The sequence below is a fragment of the Tauraco erythrolophus genome, chromosome 3 (assembly GCF_009769465.1).
Source record: "Tauraco erythrolophus isolate bTauEry1 chromosome 3, bTauEry1.pri, whole genome shotgun sequence".
Lineage (NCBI taxonomy): Eukaryota > Metazoa > Chordata > Aves > Musophagiformes > Musophagidae > Tauraco > Tauraco erythrolophus.
Window position 1 is genome coordinate 100048590 of NC_141467.1, and position 20811 is coordinate 100069400.

Sequence of the window (20811 nt, forward strand, 5' to 3'; positions counted from 1 at the left end):
AGCTATATAAACGTCCCAGACCACTACAGTCAGGGAAGTCACACACATCTGCAGCTCTTCAGCAACTCACCTGCAGGAGTGGGACAGCCATTTAAGGACCTGTTACAGAAAACTTGCTGATGCTGTGCTTGTATATAAACTATTTTGTATTCAACTGGTACCTCCTGTACTGCAGCAGTGTGCCATGTTACACAGTATAGACATCTTCACCAGCGTATAGACTTTGTCAAAGCAGTGAAAGACATCAGGATGTTGCTGCAGGGCACTTTCATTATCATCATCATTGTCCTTCTGCAAACTCCTCACAACAGTCATGGCTCTGCCATTCTTCAAAACAGGCCATCGTTATTTATACTGTCACAGACTAAAATAGAAAGTTGCTATTTATATATGTGTGGAAGCATAAGGCAACATTTTCTGCAGATTCAGTCAGGCACATCTGAGCATTAATGTGCCCATGTTCTTTCATGCCAGCAGAAAACATACTCCAAAACACATCTCATCATCATCTAAAACTTCTCCCTGCATAAAGCAGACCAAGCGTTGCCAAAAAAAATCCCCACAATACATTGCAGAGGATGTCTGACCTTCCAACACCCAGAGACTTCTCCTTTCTTCTCCCACAGTGCTTCATGACTGAGTAAATTTTGGTGAGATGCAATCAGTTTTTTCACCAAACAGATATAAATTCAGCATCTGAATTTACAGAACTGATTCAGATGGAAATAGTTTTGAATACAAATTGTTCCCAAACATCTTTTTAATCACACAGATGGTGAAACTGGGAACCACTGACATCACTGACTTTCACCTCTTCAGCAATGCTGTGAATCTTTGTTTTCTTCCAGTACAAGCGCTCACCTCTAAGTAAACTGACTTACAGCTCTATTTGCACCAAGCACAGAAGGAAAGTGTGTGTATGAATGTTGAATGCACACGTGTGCATACCAAAGAAGCTCGCAGAATATGCAAGATAATACAGAGGTTGCACTGTGAAACTCGAAGCAGACATCACAACCACTCTCCTACCCTGTTATCTAGGAAGAAGAATACTGAGGAAAGTGCCCTATATTTAACATCAGCTCATGACTCAGACAATATTGCTACAGATAACAGATTGTGGCTCATCCTTTCCCCCAGTCTCAGGAAATTTTGTAGAGTGTGACTGAGAGGCTGCTACCTAACCTAGGGATATCTAGTACTGCTGAGCAAGGCACAGCACAGATGCAGTACACAGTTTTCCAGGTGACTGATCATGAAAGCTGTGCATGACCTAGTGAATAACACCAGCTTGCAAAAATGCCAGTTTAGAAGCTAAAAGGAAAAGATTTTGGAACATGCTTATTCTAAGAATGACATAAAGCAGCAATAGAGAAGCTCAAATGAAAGCCTGGAGCAAAGATACAAGATGTCCAGAGTCTCTTGCGCTCCCAGGCTCATCCAAAACTATCTGAACTCAGTCATATGCCAAATTGACCCTTATTTCTCAAAATTAACTCCTCAGCTTGCTCTGAAACTGTTTTGCTATTGTCATTTTTATTGAAAAAATGAACTAGCACATATTACTCACCTTCTGACCTTTAGGACCTTCAGGGCCTATTGGACCTCTCTCCCCCTAAGACAAAAAAAAAACGTGATTAGTCAGACTGATCTTCTCATAGAACAAAGCAAAAGGTCCAATCCTACAGCAACTGAGAACAACAAAAAATATCTCAGGTTTTAGTGGAGCACGGACTAAAACTGAGATGCCCTCAAGAGCAATGACAATGAGGCTAGCTTCTCAGAGGTCTCAGTCACAGCAAGTACACTGCTCTTAAAAGCTATGAGATTTTTTTCAATGTGGCTATATTTTCCCCCAGAATCCCCTCCTTTTTATCTGAAGAAGGATGCACATAACTAGGCTGGAGAAGAATAACCACGTTGTTTTCAAGATTGTTACCAGGACTATCGACATGATCAAAGTCACTGAATTAGGTAAAGCAACAACACCTGGGAAGACTGTTGTTACTTCTAGAGACATCCCACCTGTGAATAACACATGCCTAGCTCTTTCTATGAAGTGCTTTCCACCACTAGGTCTTGAAGTACTCCACAAACAAATACAGCCCTTCTCACTCACTTGCACGGTGTTATACCCTACTTCCAAACCTACACAGCATGCCTCAAATGAATCACACTCATCTCAACACTCACCTTTTGTCCAGCAGGACAGGAGCAGTTGAAAGTCTTGAGGTGACCAATTTGCTCATTGCCAACAGTGGGTCTCACTTCCAGGGGAGGTGCTTCCGTCAGGACCGTGACCTGGCACTACACCCAAACACCCAAGATCATGACGAAGCCTTTGGTGCTAGAAAGCTTCCTCTTCCACCCACTTTAGAGAAACGGCATAGGCATCACTGGACAACGCACAGCTAAATGAGTTGTAGTGAGGAACGAAATCCCACAAAAGCCATTCATTCAAGCAATAGGGGAAAATGTGGCAAAATGAACAACGAATCTCTTTAACCAGGATCGAGAAAAGAAGAGTGAAAGGAGGGTGGAAGTTTCTAATGAGAGCTGGGCATGGGAAACTAAGCAGCAACTGGCACTGTTTTAGCTCTTCCCAAATAAAACCAGCGGGAAACATGTTGAATATTTCATGCTGAATTTCTGTTGTTCCATCATCACTTCAGGGTTTTGTTTCCCCTGACAGTTTGACAAGGAAAGAGCAACTTGGAAACTTCAAATGCCTCATACTCATCCCTCTGCAGTGGTCCTCTTCTGGCACTGCTACATTACCAATTGCACAGTTAAGTTTCATTGACTATCATTAAAAAAACGATAATCCCACACTGTCACATATTCCCTGCTTTATGTAACAGATTTCAATGAAGAATGTTCATGCGAACATGAAAAAATGACAAAAAGAAGCTTACTGGTCCAGAGGGAATGTCACAGCAGGTCTCCAGCTCAGCATGCCGAGAATCACAGTAAATAACCATCCGCTGAAGATCAAACTAGAAGACAAAGTGAGGCAACAGTGAATTATTAAAGACCACACATCTTTTTGCTTGGATATAAACAGTGCAGATGGATACAAACAAAAAACAGATGGGGCTAATTTCATAATGATTCTATGGATCCTGTAGTCAATATCTATCTCTATCAATAATGGGCCAATATCTCAGCATGCTCCAGGACTCCTGAGCTAATGAGACCCTGAATATGCCTATTAAAATTCTGGTGCAAGTTTTCACACAAATAAGAAGGCATGCTAATCCCCATGTCCTGGCCAAATTCCTGTCTCAGAAGACATATTCTGAGCATCTCCATCCTTCCTACAATTTCATCTAGATGTAAAGTTTGTTTTTCTCCTGTTGAGCCTTGCATCTTCTGACCATTTACCCCTGCATGTGAAGTGCTATTAGCACATTTAACATGCACATTCCATTCATTTTGCACAGCTAAGAAAGATTATAGGTCTCAAAACACCAAACAATCATACATAAGTTATACCAGGTTAACACTGTTACTAGACAATCAGATCCAACCTGCAGGTCTCAACTCTGGTTCAACTGGAGTGATCATCATCTGGAGCAATCATTTAATATCAAGAATCTTTTCCAAGGAACCGAGAATATATCATGACTCTCCTGAGCTAAAAATATTTCTTTTTTTCTCCATCTCCTCCTATCACAGGTGGAAACATTCATAATGCCAAGATCAGACAGCAAAAGACCTTTACGTGTGTAGTTCGGTACCCAGTTTGATGGTGTTTGTGGATGATTTTGTCTCTGACTTTAACTATGGCACGTTCTGGGACCAGACAGAAAGATGAAATGAATTTCTTATTTTTAAGCTCTATTACGGAGATAGTGACAGTCTCACATAAGAAGACAGCAAGTCTTGTACATGATGAGACGCCAATGCCTTAGCTATGTAACACAGGTCACCTTTCAGCGATGCTGCTTCAGGAAAAGGGCCAATTACAACATGACCCCACAAAAAAGCCATTCACACGCTGCAAACCAAATGCTGAACGTTACCCCAGCTCTAACCGACACACGCAGTACTTACATCAATGGGGATGCTGTCATACAAGCGTTTGCCGATCACAGTCTTGCCCTGAATGTCAATATTTTCTCTGTCTTCAATAGGCAGCATCTGCACCAGTCTGCAGTCTATGTAAAGTGAGACAGCCTTTGACTGAATGCTGAGGGCAATTTTGTGCCAGCTGCGATCAAAAAGATCCCCAACACGTGCATTTCGGAAGACCACTCTCACAGCATCCTTGGTGAGCCCAATGGCATTGTACTCCACAGCTTTGTTCTCTCCGTCCAGTCGGATTGAGACCTATGGGCAGACAGAAATGTTTTTGCTAGTAAAGCACAAAGCCTCCTCCTTCCTCCTGCCTGCCTTCCATTGCGACTGACACCCCAAAGTTCACCACAGCATGTGGTGAGAAGCCCAAGCAAAGAGCAGCGGACAGAGTTTTGGGTGAGATATGAAGTTGGACAGGGAGCCTGCACCTATTCTAGTAAATAAGATGGAGTAGAGAACAAGCTTGGGTGCAGATCCTCGACCATCTAAAGACTTCTCGAGAGTACAATCCTCGGCATGGTTTCAACACATGCAACCTTGACACCTCCCAGGCAATGCCTGGGCATGGTTTGGAGGTAGTATATGTCACGGGCATCTCCCCAAAGGCAGACAGACAAAGCTGAGCCTGTTCCAGATCCCTCTGTCCTGTGCACTCCTTCACTACTTCCAGCAGATTCTGTGCTCTTTAGTCCCATCACATGTCCTCAACCATCCCGTGGGGCAAGGACAAATCCCTCATTGTCTAGTATGGAACCAGTCTGCTGAGCTGTAGCACTGCCCACACTTTATTTCTGACACTTTGAACACAAACCTGAAACACACAATAATGATTATGCCTTAGGCTCAGAGGAGACCTAGGACCATGTATTACACAGTGTGGACACAGTCAGACCATGCCACTTAAAGTCAGTGCTGAAAACTGGTTCCTGGCCTAATCTGGTTAACTAGAAATAGAAGAGACGATGCCTAGGGATATGGGAAAGTTAGAAGGGTTTAAGGACAGATGGCCTCAAATGTCTTCCTTTCTGACTACACTTGTGTGTAACACACAAGAAATGAGGTCCTAAGTGACCATTCTTAAGCAAAGCATCTTCAAGTGAGAGTGGGAAAAAAAGTCTATTTTAAATCCGTATGAAATCACATCACTCTGCTTCATCACTGCAGAACCAAAATCCTACCACTGCCTCCCTCCATCTTTCTCCCTCCGCCTGTCTCTGCCTTTCTTCCCCCCAAGCCATTCCGAAAGACATCTTCCTGCGCTTCCACACCGTGTTGCAAGCCACGGAGCAGGCAAAAATAGGCTTTTGAGGACATCATGCTTTTAGTTCGTTTACAAATTGATTTCTTCTTCTACCAAAGTCAGGCAGTCACCAGCAAGCAGCAGGGAACGGCGCAAAGTGCAGAGCCGTGGGGACAACCAGTGCACCCGCGAGCTGCAGAGCTGGAAGGCGTCTGGCCGCATCGGCACCGACATGTGTCCGATGCAAACAGCCCAGGGTAGGCTGACTCCAGATCTGACCCAACATCTCCACGCAGCTGAGCACCGTGCCAGCTGGAAATGCCAGCTCAGATCAGCGTTAGCTCAGAAGTGTCTGCAGTCTGTAAGCTGTGCAGGTCCACGATGCAGCGGCCAAACCACTCCCGACTTTGCATGAAACAAGGCTCATGAGGCTTTAAAGCACTTCTGGCACAACAATTTGAGGCACTTTTGAAAATATTACTGAGACTCTTCAGTGCTTTTTTCTCTCCATACCTAAGCTGTTCAAGTTTTCAGCTGTGTCCAAGAAATACTGAGTGATATATTCACTCTGCAGGAATTAGGAATACATATTAGCACAGTAAATCATATTTCATTTGACAAAGTGCAGCTGCTAATAATTTTCATGTTAACCTTTTACCATTGTCTGAAACTCAGTCAGCTAAGTCCTCAAACTGCACCTGTCCTTCACTGTGAGTTTCCCAAATCCTTTCGAATGCAAGTCCCAAAGCAGCAATACTGTGTTACACGGCTACGTGAGCCCATGCTGACAGCTCAGTTCAGAGTCCACAGGTGATGCCATCAGAACCACATTTGTACTGAACTGGAAAACACACAGCCCATACAAACCAGTCCCTCCTCAAGCACACTCAAACTCCTGAACTATAGCATCCTGCTAAGAACATGCTATATAGAAACAGACAGCATTTTATTATACTCTTATGGTATTTTTCTTCTGAGAACCTGAGAGTACTTGACAAAGATTATTAGATCAAATACTGCAGCAACCAGGACTCAAGGTTTTGGAGTAATAATAGGTGTTACATCCACATCCTGAGTAGGGAACCCATAATGCCTTTGCATGATACCTAGATGTCTGTGCAAAACCTTGACAGAGCTCACTGCTCTGCAGTACCTCTGTGTGGCTATCTTTTTCCAAACAAGCAAAATATTTTCCCTGAATAGAACTACCTGAACAAAACAACAAAAAAACCCTAAAACATAGTTTCAAAAGCAAGAATGGTATATTTTCTTCCCCCTTTCCAACTAAAACATCTATCTGCACACTAATAACAACCAAGGTCCAAGTATACCTTCCTCCAGGATTTGAATTAAAGGTAAAGGACTTTTGGCAAAAAGAACTGAAAAGACAGGAAAAGGGAATTTTACTAGTCTACAAGGAAAAAAGAGTGGGATGTTAAGGCAAGAAAGTTCGTTCATGCAACAAAAGAGAAACAAGGCTGCTCTTGCTGGCTGCAAAGGGATTTGTACCTGTGGTATGCCGTACTTGTCAATAATCTGCCAAATATACCAGTCTTCTTTCCTGGAAGCCTTTCGGAATTTGAAGGTAGTTACAAAGGCATATTCATCAGGCAGACCTTGTGGAAATACATCCCTGGCATGGGGAGGGAAAAAGAGAGCAATGTATAAGGCTTAGCAGTAAAGAGCAGAACTTCGAAATCTCTCTGCATGTCCCAGCAACGCTTCCCAAAAGTATGACATAGGTCCTACAATATCTGCTGTATTTGACAGCCTGCAGAGAGATGAATGTGAGCTTGTGCCCTCCAGGTGGTTCTGTCCTTGAGAAATCCTTTTTGGAGCAATGGTGAAGCTCTCCAATTAAACAAGAAACAGTGAAAATCTGCAGACTAATATCCATCACGTTGAAGCAGTTGTTTTTCAGCTGATTCTTTGGTTCACGCAATATATAAACCATTCTGTTGTTCTCTAGATGCACTGGAGACCTGTGACATAGATTTCATAGATTTCATAGATTTCTAGGTTGGAAAAGACCTTAGAGATCATCCAGTCCAACCGTCCCTAATCGCCCATTAAACCATATCCCTAAGTAGTTCATCCACCCTATTCTTAAACACATCCAGGGATGGGGACTCAACCACCTCCCTGGCCAGCCTATTCCAGTGGTTGACAACCCTTTCAGAGAAGAAATACTTCCTAACATACAACCTGAATCTCCCCTGACTAAGCTTATACCCATTTCCTCTTGACATCTGACAATGGGCAGGCATGCCTGAAACCCTTTACAAATGTACAAAGTTAGAGCAACAAATATTGTAGTATTTTCGCCAAAACAGGCACTAGGCCCCATGCCTGCCCAAGAAGATGCTCCTTGTCTGGTGGCCTGGGAGAACAGAAGAACCTTCTGAAATCAAACATTACAAACATATTAGTGAAATTTACTCAGTGTGACACCATGATCCATGCCTAAGTCTGAGGAAACCAAAACCAGCACTGTTTGACTAACCCTCAACATAAGAGCACACGGGATTGGATAGAAGGGATAACTAACCCACGATTACTATTTTTTTTTTCACTAACCATTACTGGATGCCTAAGAACGTGAATGAACAGAACAAACATATTTCTCCTACCAGGTCTTTGTGATCCGGGGGTCAAATTCAGAGACAACGTCTACATTAATAACTTTTTATAGATCTGTCTTGTATGGATTTCTCTGGTCCCCCTTTGAACTCAGGTAAACTTATTACAGCCACAACATCCTTCGGCAAGGAATCACGCAGCTCTGCTACCCACTGCATAATGAGCCTCCTCTTGTTTGTTTAGGACCAAGCTCGGTTCTTGAGGGGACAACACAATGAACTTATTCTTTTTCTATTTTTCATGCCTTTCATGATTTTTCAAACTTTGCTTATAATGTCTCTAAGCCATCTCTTTTTCCAGCTGAAGAGTCCCAGTCAACTTCATTGTCCCTCATGCCCAAGCCAGCCTGCTCCTCTGAGCATTCCTAAATAGGCCCTTCCTAAATATCATGTCTTTGCTTCCAGACATCTGAGCAGTCAGGCATGAGCACCCATTAGAAAACAAAACACAACGGCAGCAATTAATGAAGAGCAAAACAATGAAGACAGATTCTCTTAAGGAATATTTGACATAGTCCACCACTATGCAGAAACTGGCACAGTCAAAGGCACACAAAACTAGATGTTCTTAAAGCAAAAATCCTCGAAATTTCCAAAATACTTTGCTTTGCAATTACAGCAAAAGTTGAAAGCCAGTCTTTCCTAATGCAAAAATGTTCAGTCGTTTTTTAATCTGCGCCTTGAATTTCCAGTATATTTAGCCAAGTTAAAAATTCAGAACTCTGTGGCTTTTGCTACATAAAATGTCCATATAGGTGATGCACCATTATAAGATGGTCTTCCTGCTGGGGACACAGGAACTCTCTGAAGTCTGCCAACACAAGTGAAAACTGAACCAGTCTCCCACTACCTCCTTTACAAAATCATTCCTTTATGAGAGCAGACAAGGCTGTCTCACTTTTTGGTACTAGCTATTCACAAACTAGCCCTCCCTGGTCACAGATCCATCTCACCCCACCACCCATTTATCCCACGGCACACAAAATAGTCAGACTCTCTCTCTTTTCATGACAAAACCAGAAGCGTGTCGGTTGTCACTCTTGTGGCAGAGTTGCCATGGAGAATACAACCGGCATGAGTGGGGCACTGAAAGCCATCAAGAATATCTGCGGGATGTTTGGCAAGAGGGAGTCAAGTCGGTCACATCAGCCCTCCCAGCAGGGCACCCCGCCAGGTCTCCTTTGCCGTTGACATGCCTTAGTGCAAATTTCCTGTCAAAGGGCTTTGTACACTCATTGTGTCCAAGTTTGTCAGAGAAGATGCATGTTTCAGCATTTAACATCCACCCTTTCAAAAAACTTGAGCAAGGTGGCAATGTTGATAGTTGACAAGGCGTTGCTTATCTCTCCATTCTCTAGAACAAAGACAATGGATGCTTCTACATGACAGTGGTGCCAGTGCGGGCACTTCCCCGTGGCTCAGCTCCTCAAACTCTGCCATTCCAGCATACATGCTTAGCTCATTTGCCTTCACTCACTCCTCACCTTCAATCTTCAGTGTCACAACTGAGTTTAACGAGTTCCCTCTCTGTCTTGCCCTTTAAGATTCTGATTCACATTTTGGGCACAGACAGCCCTGTTGAACTACTCTCCTAGCTACAGCCCACCACCAAATCCAACCTTCTACTGAATGAAAAGCGAGTGGAGAAATGGTGCCAGTGGTGGCACAAGGTAGTGGAATTACAGCTCTGGAGGTGCTTTGGTCTCTTCCTCATCCATAGTACGTGCGCTATCATCACATCAACAGCAGCAGGACGCATGCTGTCAATGCTGCCTTTCCCTAACAGTTTTTCAACTCCGCCTATGCAAGGTGTGCTTGGTTCCAAGCAGGAATTAAAGGCAGTGGCTGCAACTGTGGCATCACCGCTTCGCTGAGCAGGGAGGTATAGCAGCGTGTGATTGAAATCAGTCCCCCAAGATATCACGTTGAGCCTGACAAGCTACAACCAACTGCTGGTTTCTGTGCTGAGACAGTCTCTCTGGACTGAGCTGGGAACAGGAATAACACCATGGGAGCTTAAATTCAAAAAATGTTTTCAGATGCTAAACGCCCCCAGAAATAACTGGGAGTTAGATGCCTAAATATCCTTGTGAGTCTGGCCACACCTTGTCACACAGAGGCTGAAAAATGGCCCATCAGGTAGATTTAAACTGATAGAAAGCTATAATGACCTATTACCTGTCACCCTCAACTGATTTTTAAAGGTGCTGAAGAACTGGCTGCAAGTTCCCAACAGAGAAAGGCTTCGTGCCAAAAGTAAATCTAAAGGCACTCTCTTTGCTCTGAAGATATTACAAAAGCTGTTTCTGAAGTCTTGGTCCCTGCATCATTTACAGAGATGCATTACTGCATAAATGACAAAAGCTCTGTTTATGAGTTTTCATTTATTTCCTCACTAAAAAGTTATCTCCACCTAGAAATTCAGCTTTACTTAGGAATCCAAGGATAGGAATTGCTGTCCCCAGAAAAGTTTTATTTCCTTCTTTCACCCAAGGCTGAATTGAACTGATGATCCATATTATGGAGTTTTGCTGGATGCCTGGTACCTAGAGGGAGCACTCTGCCAGCTCCTTGGTCTATAATTCTGACAACAGGATAGATTGCAGAAGAAGCCCTTATAAAACTCCAAGACAAGAGAAATCCCCGGTGCTTCAGGTTAGTCTAAGAGTTAATTAACCCAGCTACAAGGTCAGGAGAATCACAACTTCTACAAAGAAAAAATGATAATAATCAGGCAGAAAGCTCTTTTAGCTGTTGCCCATGTTCAATATACAGCCTCCTTAAATGCTTTTGTTTGGCATAGGAGCCTACATTTGTGACAATCAGCACGAGATCCTACATGTACAATAATAACACAATGGAGAAAAATAAGATTATCTGTTCTCGTTTAAGACACTGAACGTAATAACAATTAATAGGGTGCCTACATTTGGTGAGGATGAATGTAATTAATGTATTTGGGAAATTCGACCACTTTTACAACAGCTAAAAACCGCGACTATGAAATGCAACAGCTCACTGTGCTGGTTTTGGCAGGCGTAGAGTTAATTTCCTTCATAGTGGCTATGGAGCTGTATTTTGGATTTTTGCTGAAAACTGTGTTGATAACACAAGGATGTTTTCATTACTGCTGAGCAGTGCTTACACAGAGTCAAGGCTTTTTCTGCTTCTCACCCACCCCACAAGATGCACAAGGAGATGGGAGGCGACACAGCCGGGACAGCTGACCCCAACTGACTAAAGAGACACCCCACAGCATACGGCATCACGCTCAGCAACAGAAAGCTAGGGGATGAAGAAGCAAGAGGGAGATGTTTGGAGTGATGGCATTGGTCTTCCTAGGTAACTGTCGTGTGATGGAGCCCTGTTTTCCCGGAGATGGCTGAACACCTGCCTGCTGACGGGAAGCAGTGAATTAATTCCTTGTTTTGCTTTGCTTGCATGTGTGTCTTTTATTTTGCCTATTAAACTCTCTTTATCTCAACCCATGAGTTTTCTCACTTTTACTCTTCCCATTCTCTCCCTCATCCCACCGGAGGGGAGTGAGTAAGTGACTGTGGGCCTTAGTTGCTGTCTGGGGTCAAACCACAACACTCACTAGGTCTACGAAACAAGGCTGGAGAAAGCCAGTTCATTTCCATATGCATCATATCACCAGAGGCTCTTAGAATGATGGGGGGAAAAGAAAAAGGAAAAGGCTATAGAAGGATTGTCACAACACATCCCATACATCCTTGGCAGAAGTTTTTTTGGCCTCTACTTCATAAACTTCAGTGATGGAACACATACAACCTCTCTAGGTATTTTCTTCCTGTGTTTCACTATCCTACATGCTGCAAAAGAAGTCAATCCTAAATCTCACTTGCTGCAGTTTAATCTTCCTGAAACAACTTTTTTTTTTTTTTGCAAAAGGAACCATGCAAACAACTTGTTCCTTTGCTGCAGCCTTTTGTATGCTTATCTGCTCTCCTTTCAGTCATTCCCTCTCTAAAAGACCAAAAAAAAGCCTTCAGTCATTCCACCTCCATCAAGCTTAATCTCCTTCACCTTGTTAGAAGTGGGAGACTCAAGGTCTATATCCACATTAGTAAATACTGGTCAGGGCCCGTTCTCTAGCTCTGAGAGTGTTCTCTTTTCTTGTGTTCAGATCAAATTTCATGGTTTTAATTTGTTCCTATTGCTTCTTGTCCTGTCAAAGGATACCATTGAGAAGATTCTAGATCCATCTTCTCTGCTTCCTCCCCATCAGGTATTGATACGCGTGGATAAGATCTGCCCCCTGAGCCTTCTCTTCTCCATGCTGAAGAACCTTAGTTGTTCCTGCTGTTTCTCACGTGAAATATATGTTTGAGCAAACAGTAGGACAGCCCAGTAACCTGAGGAGTGGGGAGAAACACCAACCAGATTTAGGGACTAGCCTGCAGCCAGCTAGAGAGACCTGTGAGTCCTTCAGTGACCAGGTTATTGACTCCAGTCACATTCCTGGCGGTCGTGTTTGCTTGCTCACAGAACCATCACAGGATGCCTCACCACAAATGGGAAGAAAGCTCATAGTTGTAGATTCCAGATCAGAAGATGAATAGGAACAATTCCCTGGCACATAAGCTGGCACTTTGTAAAAGTACTAGTGCTTATATAAAAGGATACAAATCCTTTAAGCAGATAATAAAGTGAATTACATATATTACTCAGTTTATGATTTTGCATCTAATTACGAGGTTGCTAAACGTTGCTAAATGTTGCTTGAGGTTATCTGCAAGACAGGACAGATGTTTTTGTTTTGTTTATTATTCCAGTTATCAGTTTTGTGCAGCTTTACAAGATTTCACTTTTTGTAAGCGATGATCCTATATGCACCATCTCAGAATCCTGACATCCAAATGGTAAAATGAATGAAATATGCACTTTTTATGGCGATATATCCATTTGGGTTCATTCCCAAACCACAGGAGTATGGAAATTAAAATACAAAAGGCTAAAAATATAAAAGTTCTTCTTTAATTTCATGTTTAAGTTAATCATTCAAAAGGAAGCTTAGTCATTTCAATCTACTAATTAAGGATGTTTTACTTCTAATTGTCCTGGGCAATAAAATATTCTGCTTACTTTAAAAACAACAACAAACAAATGAGTGCAATCTGAGCAGACAGAAGGTCACCATAGCTGGTTGATCTGGCTTGGCTCCCTCAGTCTTTCTGGGTAAACAACAACAGAAACAACAACAACAACAAAGTACTTCAATCTTTAATTTTAAAAAAGAATGCAAATGGACAATTCTGTAACCTGTGCTGACTTGTTCCAGTGGCTAACTAAGTTTGTTGTTAAAAGTGTGCCTTTCTCCCATGTTGTTTTTTGATATCATTAGCAGGCAGCCACCAACATTAAGTCTACCACTATCCACTATCCACAAATACAAACTGGGCACAGAGTGGGTTGAGAGTAGCCCTGAAGAGAAGGATTTGGGGGTGTTTATAGATGAGAAGCTCAACATGAGCCGGCAGTGTGCTCATGCGGCCCAGAAGGCCAACCGCATCCTGGGATGTATCAACAGAAGCGTGGTCAGCAGGTCGAGAGAGGTGTTTCTCCCCCTTTACTCTGCTCTTGTGAGACCCCACCTTGAATATTGCGTCCAGTTCTGGTGTCCCCACCGTAAGAGAGGCATAGATCTGTTGGAGCGTGTTCAGAGGAGGGCCACAAAGATGATCCAGGGGCTGGAGCACCTCTGCTACGAGGACAGGTTGCGGGAGCTGGGATTGTTCAGCCTTGAAAAGAGAATACTTCGGGGGGACCTAATAGCTGCCTTCCAATACCTGAAGGGAATCTACAGGAAGGCTGGGGAGGGACTTTTTACAAGAGTGTCCACTGATAGGACAAGGGGAAATGGGTTTAAGTTGAAGGAGAACATATTTAGATTAGATCTTAGGAAGAAATTCTTCAGTACGAGGGTGGTAAGACTTTGGAATAAATTGCCCAGAGAAGTTGTGGATGCCCCCTCCCTGGAGGTGTTAAAGGCCAAGTTGGACGGAGCCCTGAGTAGCCTGATCTAGTTGAGAGGCGTCCCTGCCCATGACAGGGAGGTTGGATTAGATGATCTCTAAGGTCCCTTCCAGCCTATGCCATTCTATGATTCTATGATCCTTAACACCAAAGACCCTTTACTAAACTTAGATTCCTGGAGGTTCTTACAGAGAGCAATCACTTTAGCTGTTAACCATTTCATAATTTTACATAACTACATTGCACTTCTTGAATTTCTCACTGTTAGACTTGTTTCCCAGTTATTTAAACTTTCATTTGCTCCATTCCTGTCTACTGAATTATGGAAACAAGGATCGGACATAGCATCCCAACAGTGGTGACTGAGTTGCCTGATGTGGAGATAGTCAACTCATACTTGACAGTTCCTTATACACCCAAGGATTGCACTCGTCCTGTTCGTCATAGTATCACCCAGAGCTCAGATCAGGTAGATCATTGATCCCAGATTTTCTGAAGCACAAACTGAACTTCTTCACTTGAAGGGCTTCTTCCTTTGTAGTCTTGATGGTAACACTCTCCAAAGATAAAGCACACTACCACTAGCTCTTACAAGCCACAGCAAGCTGATATATTCAGAGGCTGCTGTGAGCCAAACCAAATAGGTTTATTACCCTATCCACACACAGCGGTTATGTATATGCTACTTATCAAGACTAAGGTGCCTTTAGTAGGCTGGCCTTCTCCCAGGTCATGAATTTACTTACCCTGAGACTTGACATCATTTATGTACTTTAGAGCAAACAGTTTTCCTTTAAATATATCACATTTTTACTTTTTTTTTTTTAAAAAAAGACTGTGTGTTTATATGGAGAAAGAAGGAGAGGAGAGAAAGGCAAATCAATCCAGGTTGACTTCAGGACAAAAAAAAATATTGTGAAATCAAGCAAATGTAAGTCACTGGACAATATCTCAAAGATTGAGTAAAAGAGCTAAAATAGAATAAAAACCAACAGCCCTCATCCATAAGAAGGGAAAGAATTAATATTGATTTTTTAAGCTGAAGTTCAAACCTGCACAGAGAAAATTTACTGCAAAAATGTTAATGATGACAATTCAATCTATGGCTCATGGTTGCTCAGTGAAATTATGCACTCACTCTTTTCAAGGCTAGTGCTCTCAGGGCTCAGATGACAACCTGAAGAGAAACCATTCTGATAGACCATGACAGAACTGGCAACCTCAGGTCATAAAAGAGTCCAAAAACTGATACCATGTTGATACAGGATTAAAAGTTACTCATTCTTTTAGGAGGCCATGATAACAACATCTACTTGCAACTGTTTTCGTGTGATTAGCAAATATATATCTCAATGGGAGATACTCCTTTTAGAAGCTATTTATTAAGCCCTAAGTTCTTTTGTGAATTTCTTGAAACTGCTCCTCACAACCATTGAGATACACTGAAACCAGCTCATATTCTACCAGGATGGAGCCTGTAGTTGCTGTGAAGGCTCCTGACCACATTCCGACCACGCTCCTCTGCTGGCAGAACTGAAAGAGCTGATCAAAGCAGAATATATGTGTAGGTACTAGATAACTACTATGAGGTTAACCTAGAGGAAACAGATAATATAAAACAGAGGCTTAGATGAAAATTAAGTGAAAAATCAAGGTACTCACTCAGTTTTCTGAACAACAGGGAAGCTTCCAAGGCGTACATAAGCGCTCTGAATTCCATTTTCTTTCATTCCAAAAATCTGTTTCACGCTGAACGAATCCATCAGGTCAAATCCTGTCCATAATGGAATTGTAAATACAAAACATTGATCAGGCAGTAGGACATGTCTTCAACTGTACTTAGGTAGTTATCTTAGCCCACAAACCCAGCATTTCAGAGATTTAACCTTGGCCAGAAAAAAAATCTGACATGGTCCTAGTCTGCTTAGTTCAAAAACTCAAAAAAACACAACTTCAAAACTGTGACAAGTCCTGGAGAGATGAGAATAGAGTTATTCAGATATCAATAGTTATTGTTTGCATTACCACAACACCTTCAAAATGCCGTATAATTCATTAATCTCTACGTAAAAAAATGCACAGGTGAAGACTGAAACATTTATTTGTAGAACCGTAGAACTGCAGAATGGTTTGGGCTGGAAGGGACCTTCAAAGATCATCTAGTCCAAATCCCCTGCCATGGATCAGGTTGCTCAAAGCCCCATTCAACCTGACCTTGAACACTTCCAGGAACGGGGCATCCACAGCTTCTCTGGGCAACCACCCTCATCGTAAAAAATTCTTCCTAATATTTAATCTAAATCTACTTTCTTTCAGTTTAAAACACTTGTCCTTTGTCCTGCCACTACAAGCCTTGGTAAAAAATCTCTGTCTTTCTTATAAGCCCCTTTTATATATTGAAAGGCCACGATAAGGTCTCCTTGGAGTCTTCTCTTCTCCAGGCTCAACAACTCCAGCTCTCTCAGCCTGTCTTCATAGGAGAGGTGCTCCAGCCCTCGGATCATTTTCACGGCCCTCCTCTGGACCCATTCCAACAGGTCCACATCTTTAATGAAAACTGCCAGTCCAGGACACTTGACTAAATACGCTTTTCGTATCATTTTAATACAACTTAGTCTTGGTCCAATCAGCTCATCATTGTCTCACAAAAACCCCATGCAACGCTACAGGCTTAGGTAAGAGTGTCTGGAAAGCTGCCCAGCAGAAAAGGACCCGAGAGTCTTGGTCAACAGCTAGCTGAAGATGAGCCAGCAGTGTGCCCAGGTGGCCAAGAAGGCCAACAGCATCCCGGCTTGTATCAGAAACGGTGTGACCAGCAGGACTAGGGAAGTGATTGTCCCCCTGTACTCAGCACTGGTAGGGCCATGCCTTGAATACTGTGTTCAGTTTTGGGCCTCTCACTACAAAAAAGACATTGAGATGCTGGAGCATGACCAAAGAACAGCAATGAAGCACAAGTCCTATGAGGAGCAGCTGAGGGAACTGGGGTTGTTTAGCCTGGAGACAAGGAGGCTGAGAGGAGAACTTATCACTCTCTACAACTACCTGAAAGGAGATTGTAGCAAGGTGAGTGTCAGTCTCTTCTCCCAAGTAACAAGTGATAGGACAAGTTGAAATGGCCTCAACTTGCTCCAGAGGAGGTTTAGATTTGGTATGAGGAAAAATTTTTTCATTGAAAGGGTTATCAAGCGTTGGAACAGGCTGCCCATGGAAGTGGTTGAGTGACCATCCTGGAGGTATTTGAAAGATGTGTAGATGTGGTGCTTGGGGACATGGTCTATTGGTGGACTTGGCAGTGTCAGATTTATGGTTAGACTCAGTGATCTTAAAGGTCTTTTCCAACCTAAATGATTCTATGATTCTATGAGCTATTAATCTTGACTGTAGACATTTGTGTCAAGCTTCTGACTTTGCTCTGACAAAGTTTATTAGCTCAATCCTAAACTCTATACATGAGTCTGTGCGGCTCCAGCATCAATAAGATCCCAGCCACAACAAATCCATGCTTTTGCGACGTGAAGTCCCAGCTGCTAAGTCCTGCCAGGGACAGTAGGGGTACAACTATGCCATGCTCCTGGATGCATCCAGTTCCTGGAGGTGCAGTACCATGTGGATGCAACCATCTTGCTTTTAGCTCCAAACTGGCTCCACAAGAAGCACATCCAAAGTAACAGCCACTCCCAGAACCAAACATACAGTGGAGTTAGAGGCAAAGACAGTGCAAAAGGCAAGTTGTGAGCAACTGAGCAGAGAACTTGTGGGTTTTTTTTTAATGTGGGCTATTTTGACTTCTCCTCCCCCTCACAGATGTCCAGTTACACATATTATCTCTCGTGGGTGTAATTCATGCACACAAAGCTGCTGATATTATAGTAGCTTATTCTGATAAATCGATTTTAAATTATGGCAATGCTTCTACCTTTGTTCAGCTAGTGAGCTCCTAAAACTTTTCTAGGAGAGAAACGTTTTTGTGTGCTGAACTTAAGCCCTAAGATTCTGGGGTTTCTTAGGTGCTCTCATGAACCTTCCAGGCTGAAAGCCACTGCAGGGCTTGAAAACGGCTGCAACAATAAAAGGTACGCCTCTAACGATATTATTCTTCAAATATATATGCATAAATAGGTGACAAAAACCTTTGTCCCAAGGCAAATCAAGATGTGACAGCAGACAGCAAATAAAACACAAAGCTTCCATCATGGAGCTTTTTCTGAAGAAACGGCTTTTTATGAGGAAATATAATCTTCATTGTTTGCAAAGACAGAAATCATCGTCTGGTGCCAAGTTTAGAGCTTTTGTATTACAGTAACTTTCCTGGCTGTCAACAGCTTTTCCCTCCTGTCCACTCTATTTTCAGGCATTACTGGACATTCAGGAGGGAAAATAAGGCAGTTAAGATGCTCCAGGGCCTCATGGCTCCACCTCATAATCACCTCTGCAACAACTCTAGTGATACACCCTTCTGACATACTGTAACCATCCACGACTGCAGCTATAAATCATAGCAAATAGACCCTACCAGAACATGAGAGCTCCCTTCTGGCTAACTCATAAAAACCAGTATGACCTGTCCATATAAACCCTCCCATAGCTCACTTCATCTACACCAGCCACAGAAATGTGAGGAAGGCAGTTGAGTGTTGCTGGTAAGAAGAGACCACACGGGCTGGCAAGGGAAATTGTTAACCACTCACAGCAGCTGAGCTGTGAATGGTGAAGGCTGAAATGGAGCCCAAGTGACGTCGTAACATCAAGTCACCAGAGTCCTCGAGCTATGCAGTACTGCTCGTCTCGTGGAGCTCATAAAGCTCCATTGCTCGAAATACACAAGCGCGAGATACTGTGACAATAATTCCTGGCTAAGGTTTCCCATCATTAGCTCAGACCCAAACTTACTCTCACCTTTCTCTGACAACTCGAGCTAACGTTCACATCATGAGCAACTGTGAGGATGTGCACACTAGCATGCTTTTCCAATGGAAACAATTTAAAAGTCAGATTTAATCAATCTTTTCTTTTTTTGGCTGAGATTTCCTAACATAAAGTTTAGAGAGCCCAAATAGCACCATGAAACATATGCAAGGTTATTAAAACTATTTTGCAAGCAGAACTTGCAGTAATGAAAATAAGTCATGCTCATAACTTAGACTACCTCATTTGCATTCAGGATCAAATAAAGCGCACAGGTAAATCACAACAGGATTTTTCTTACTCAGGATTTGGATTGGCAAGTTGCAAATTTCTTGATATATTTTTCATTAAAGAACAAATAAGGGTTGTTCTTTGAAAAACATCACGTAGGTCCACAGGAAAGTTAAGTCCTAGACGTGTCAGAGTCCACACTCAAAACTGGCAAATGGTTTCGTTTTAATCACAGTATTAATTTGTTTTGTATTAAATTGAGATGTTACCTCCACTTTCCTTAGAAGGAGCTATGAAACAAACTAATTTAGGTTTAGAATGCTTCACATGGAGTTCATCTGGCTAAACGTCAGCTCTCTAGACAGAGTCATAACAGACTCTCATTCAGTTAGGCACAGGGAGCCTAATACATGGCCTTCCAGGGAAAGATTAATCTCGTACTAAAACAGATGCCAAAAGTGCATATTCCTCGCCATTGACATAAAGAGAGCTTAGGATGCTCTGGTTGCATGCTAAATTCACCTAGTGAAGATCTACAGCTGGTGAGATAACCTCCATTCTTAGATACTCCATTGCCAACCAAAGCCCGTGAGGTAATGGACGCTAGCTGCTGGAGGATTTTAATAGCATTACAGAAAATGTGGCATTGGGCCATACACTAAACAACGAAGAATTGTGCTGAGCATGAGATGCATCTCTCCTAATTTTAACTGTCTGAAAAAGAAGACATCTCCTGTATGCAGATTTCTCTGGTTCCCTTGTGGATCAGCAGAGAAGTACAGGAATCTCTAGGAGATAACTCATCGCGTCTGTCTCAGACCTATCTAAAGACAGGCTGAATCACTGTTTGGCAGTGTCTACCTCCTTCCATTCAGCAGAAAGGGAGTCCCTACAGACAGTACTTTTCAGACTGCTGAAGTTAGGTGACACATATTTCGTTCATAGGGAATGCTCTCCGTTTTTTGCACTGAATGAGGCAGAAGTAAAGAGCAAAAAAATCATAGAATCATAGAATGGTTTGGGTTGGAAGGGACCTCAAAGATCATCTAGTTCCAACCCCCCTGCCATGGGCAGGGAAACCCTCCACTACACCAGGTTGCCCAAAGCCTCATCTAACCTGGCCTTGAACACTGCCAGGGATGGGGCAGCCACAACTTCTCTGGGCAACCTGTTCCAGTGCCTCACCATCCTCAGAGTGAAGAATTTCTTTCTTATATCTAATCTAAATCTCCCCTCTTTTAGTTTAAAGCCATTGCCCCTTGTCCTGTCACTACACGCCCTTGTAAAAAGTCCCTCTCCAGCTTTCCTGTAGGCCCCCTTTAGGTACTGGAAGGCTGCTATAAGATCACCCCGGAGCCTTCTCTTCTCCAGGCTGAACAGCCCCAACTCTCTCAGCCTGTCTTCATGGCAGAGCTGTTCCAGCCCTCAGATCATCTTCGTGGCCCTCCTGTGGACCCGCTCCAGCAGCTCCATGTCCTTCTTGTGTTGGGGACTCCAGAGCAGAACACAGTATTCAAGGTGGGGTCTCACAAGAGCAGAGCAGAGGGGCAGAATCACCTCCCTCAACCTGCTGGCCACGCTTCTTTTGATGCAGCCCAGGATACGGTTGGCTTTCTGGGCTGCTAGCACACATTGCCGGCTCATGCCAACTAATCACATATAAATTGTATTTACACTGTTTCATTTGCCTCCAGGACTGAATAAAGGTTGCAGATT

The 20811-nt window shown here is 42.9% G+C and overlaps 1 protein-coding gene across 1 annotated transcript in view; it reads right to left on the reverse strand.

Annotated features, from left to right (window-relative positions):
• COL22A1 (collagen type XXII alpha 1 chain) overlaps positions 1–20811 on the reverse strand; it is a 215783-nt gene that overhangs the window by 129441 nt on the left and 65531 nt on the right. Inside the window, exons 4-9 of the mRNA XM_086609339.1 lie at positions 15619–15730; positions 6830–6953; positions 4057–4332; positions 2916–2996; positions 2194–2307; positions 1571–1615 (exon numbers count right to left, since the gene is read on the reverse strand). Coding sequence (XP_086465465.1) covers positions 1571–1615; positions 2194–2307; positions 2916–2996; positions 4057–4332; positions 6830–6953; positions 15619–15730 — 752 coding nt within the window. The remainder of the gene's footprint in view (positions 1–1570; positions 1616–2193; positions 2308–2915; positions 2997–4056; positions 4333–6829; positions 6954–15618; positions 15731–20811) is intronic.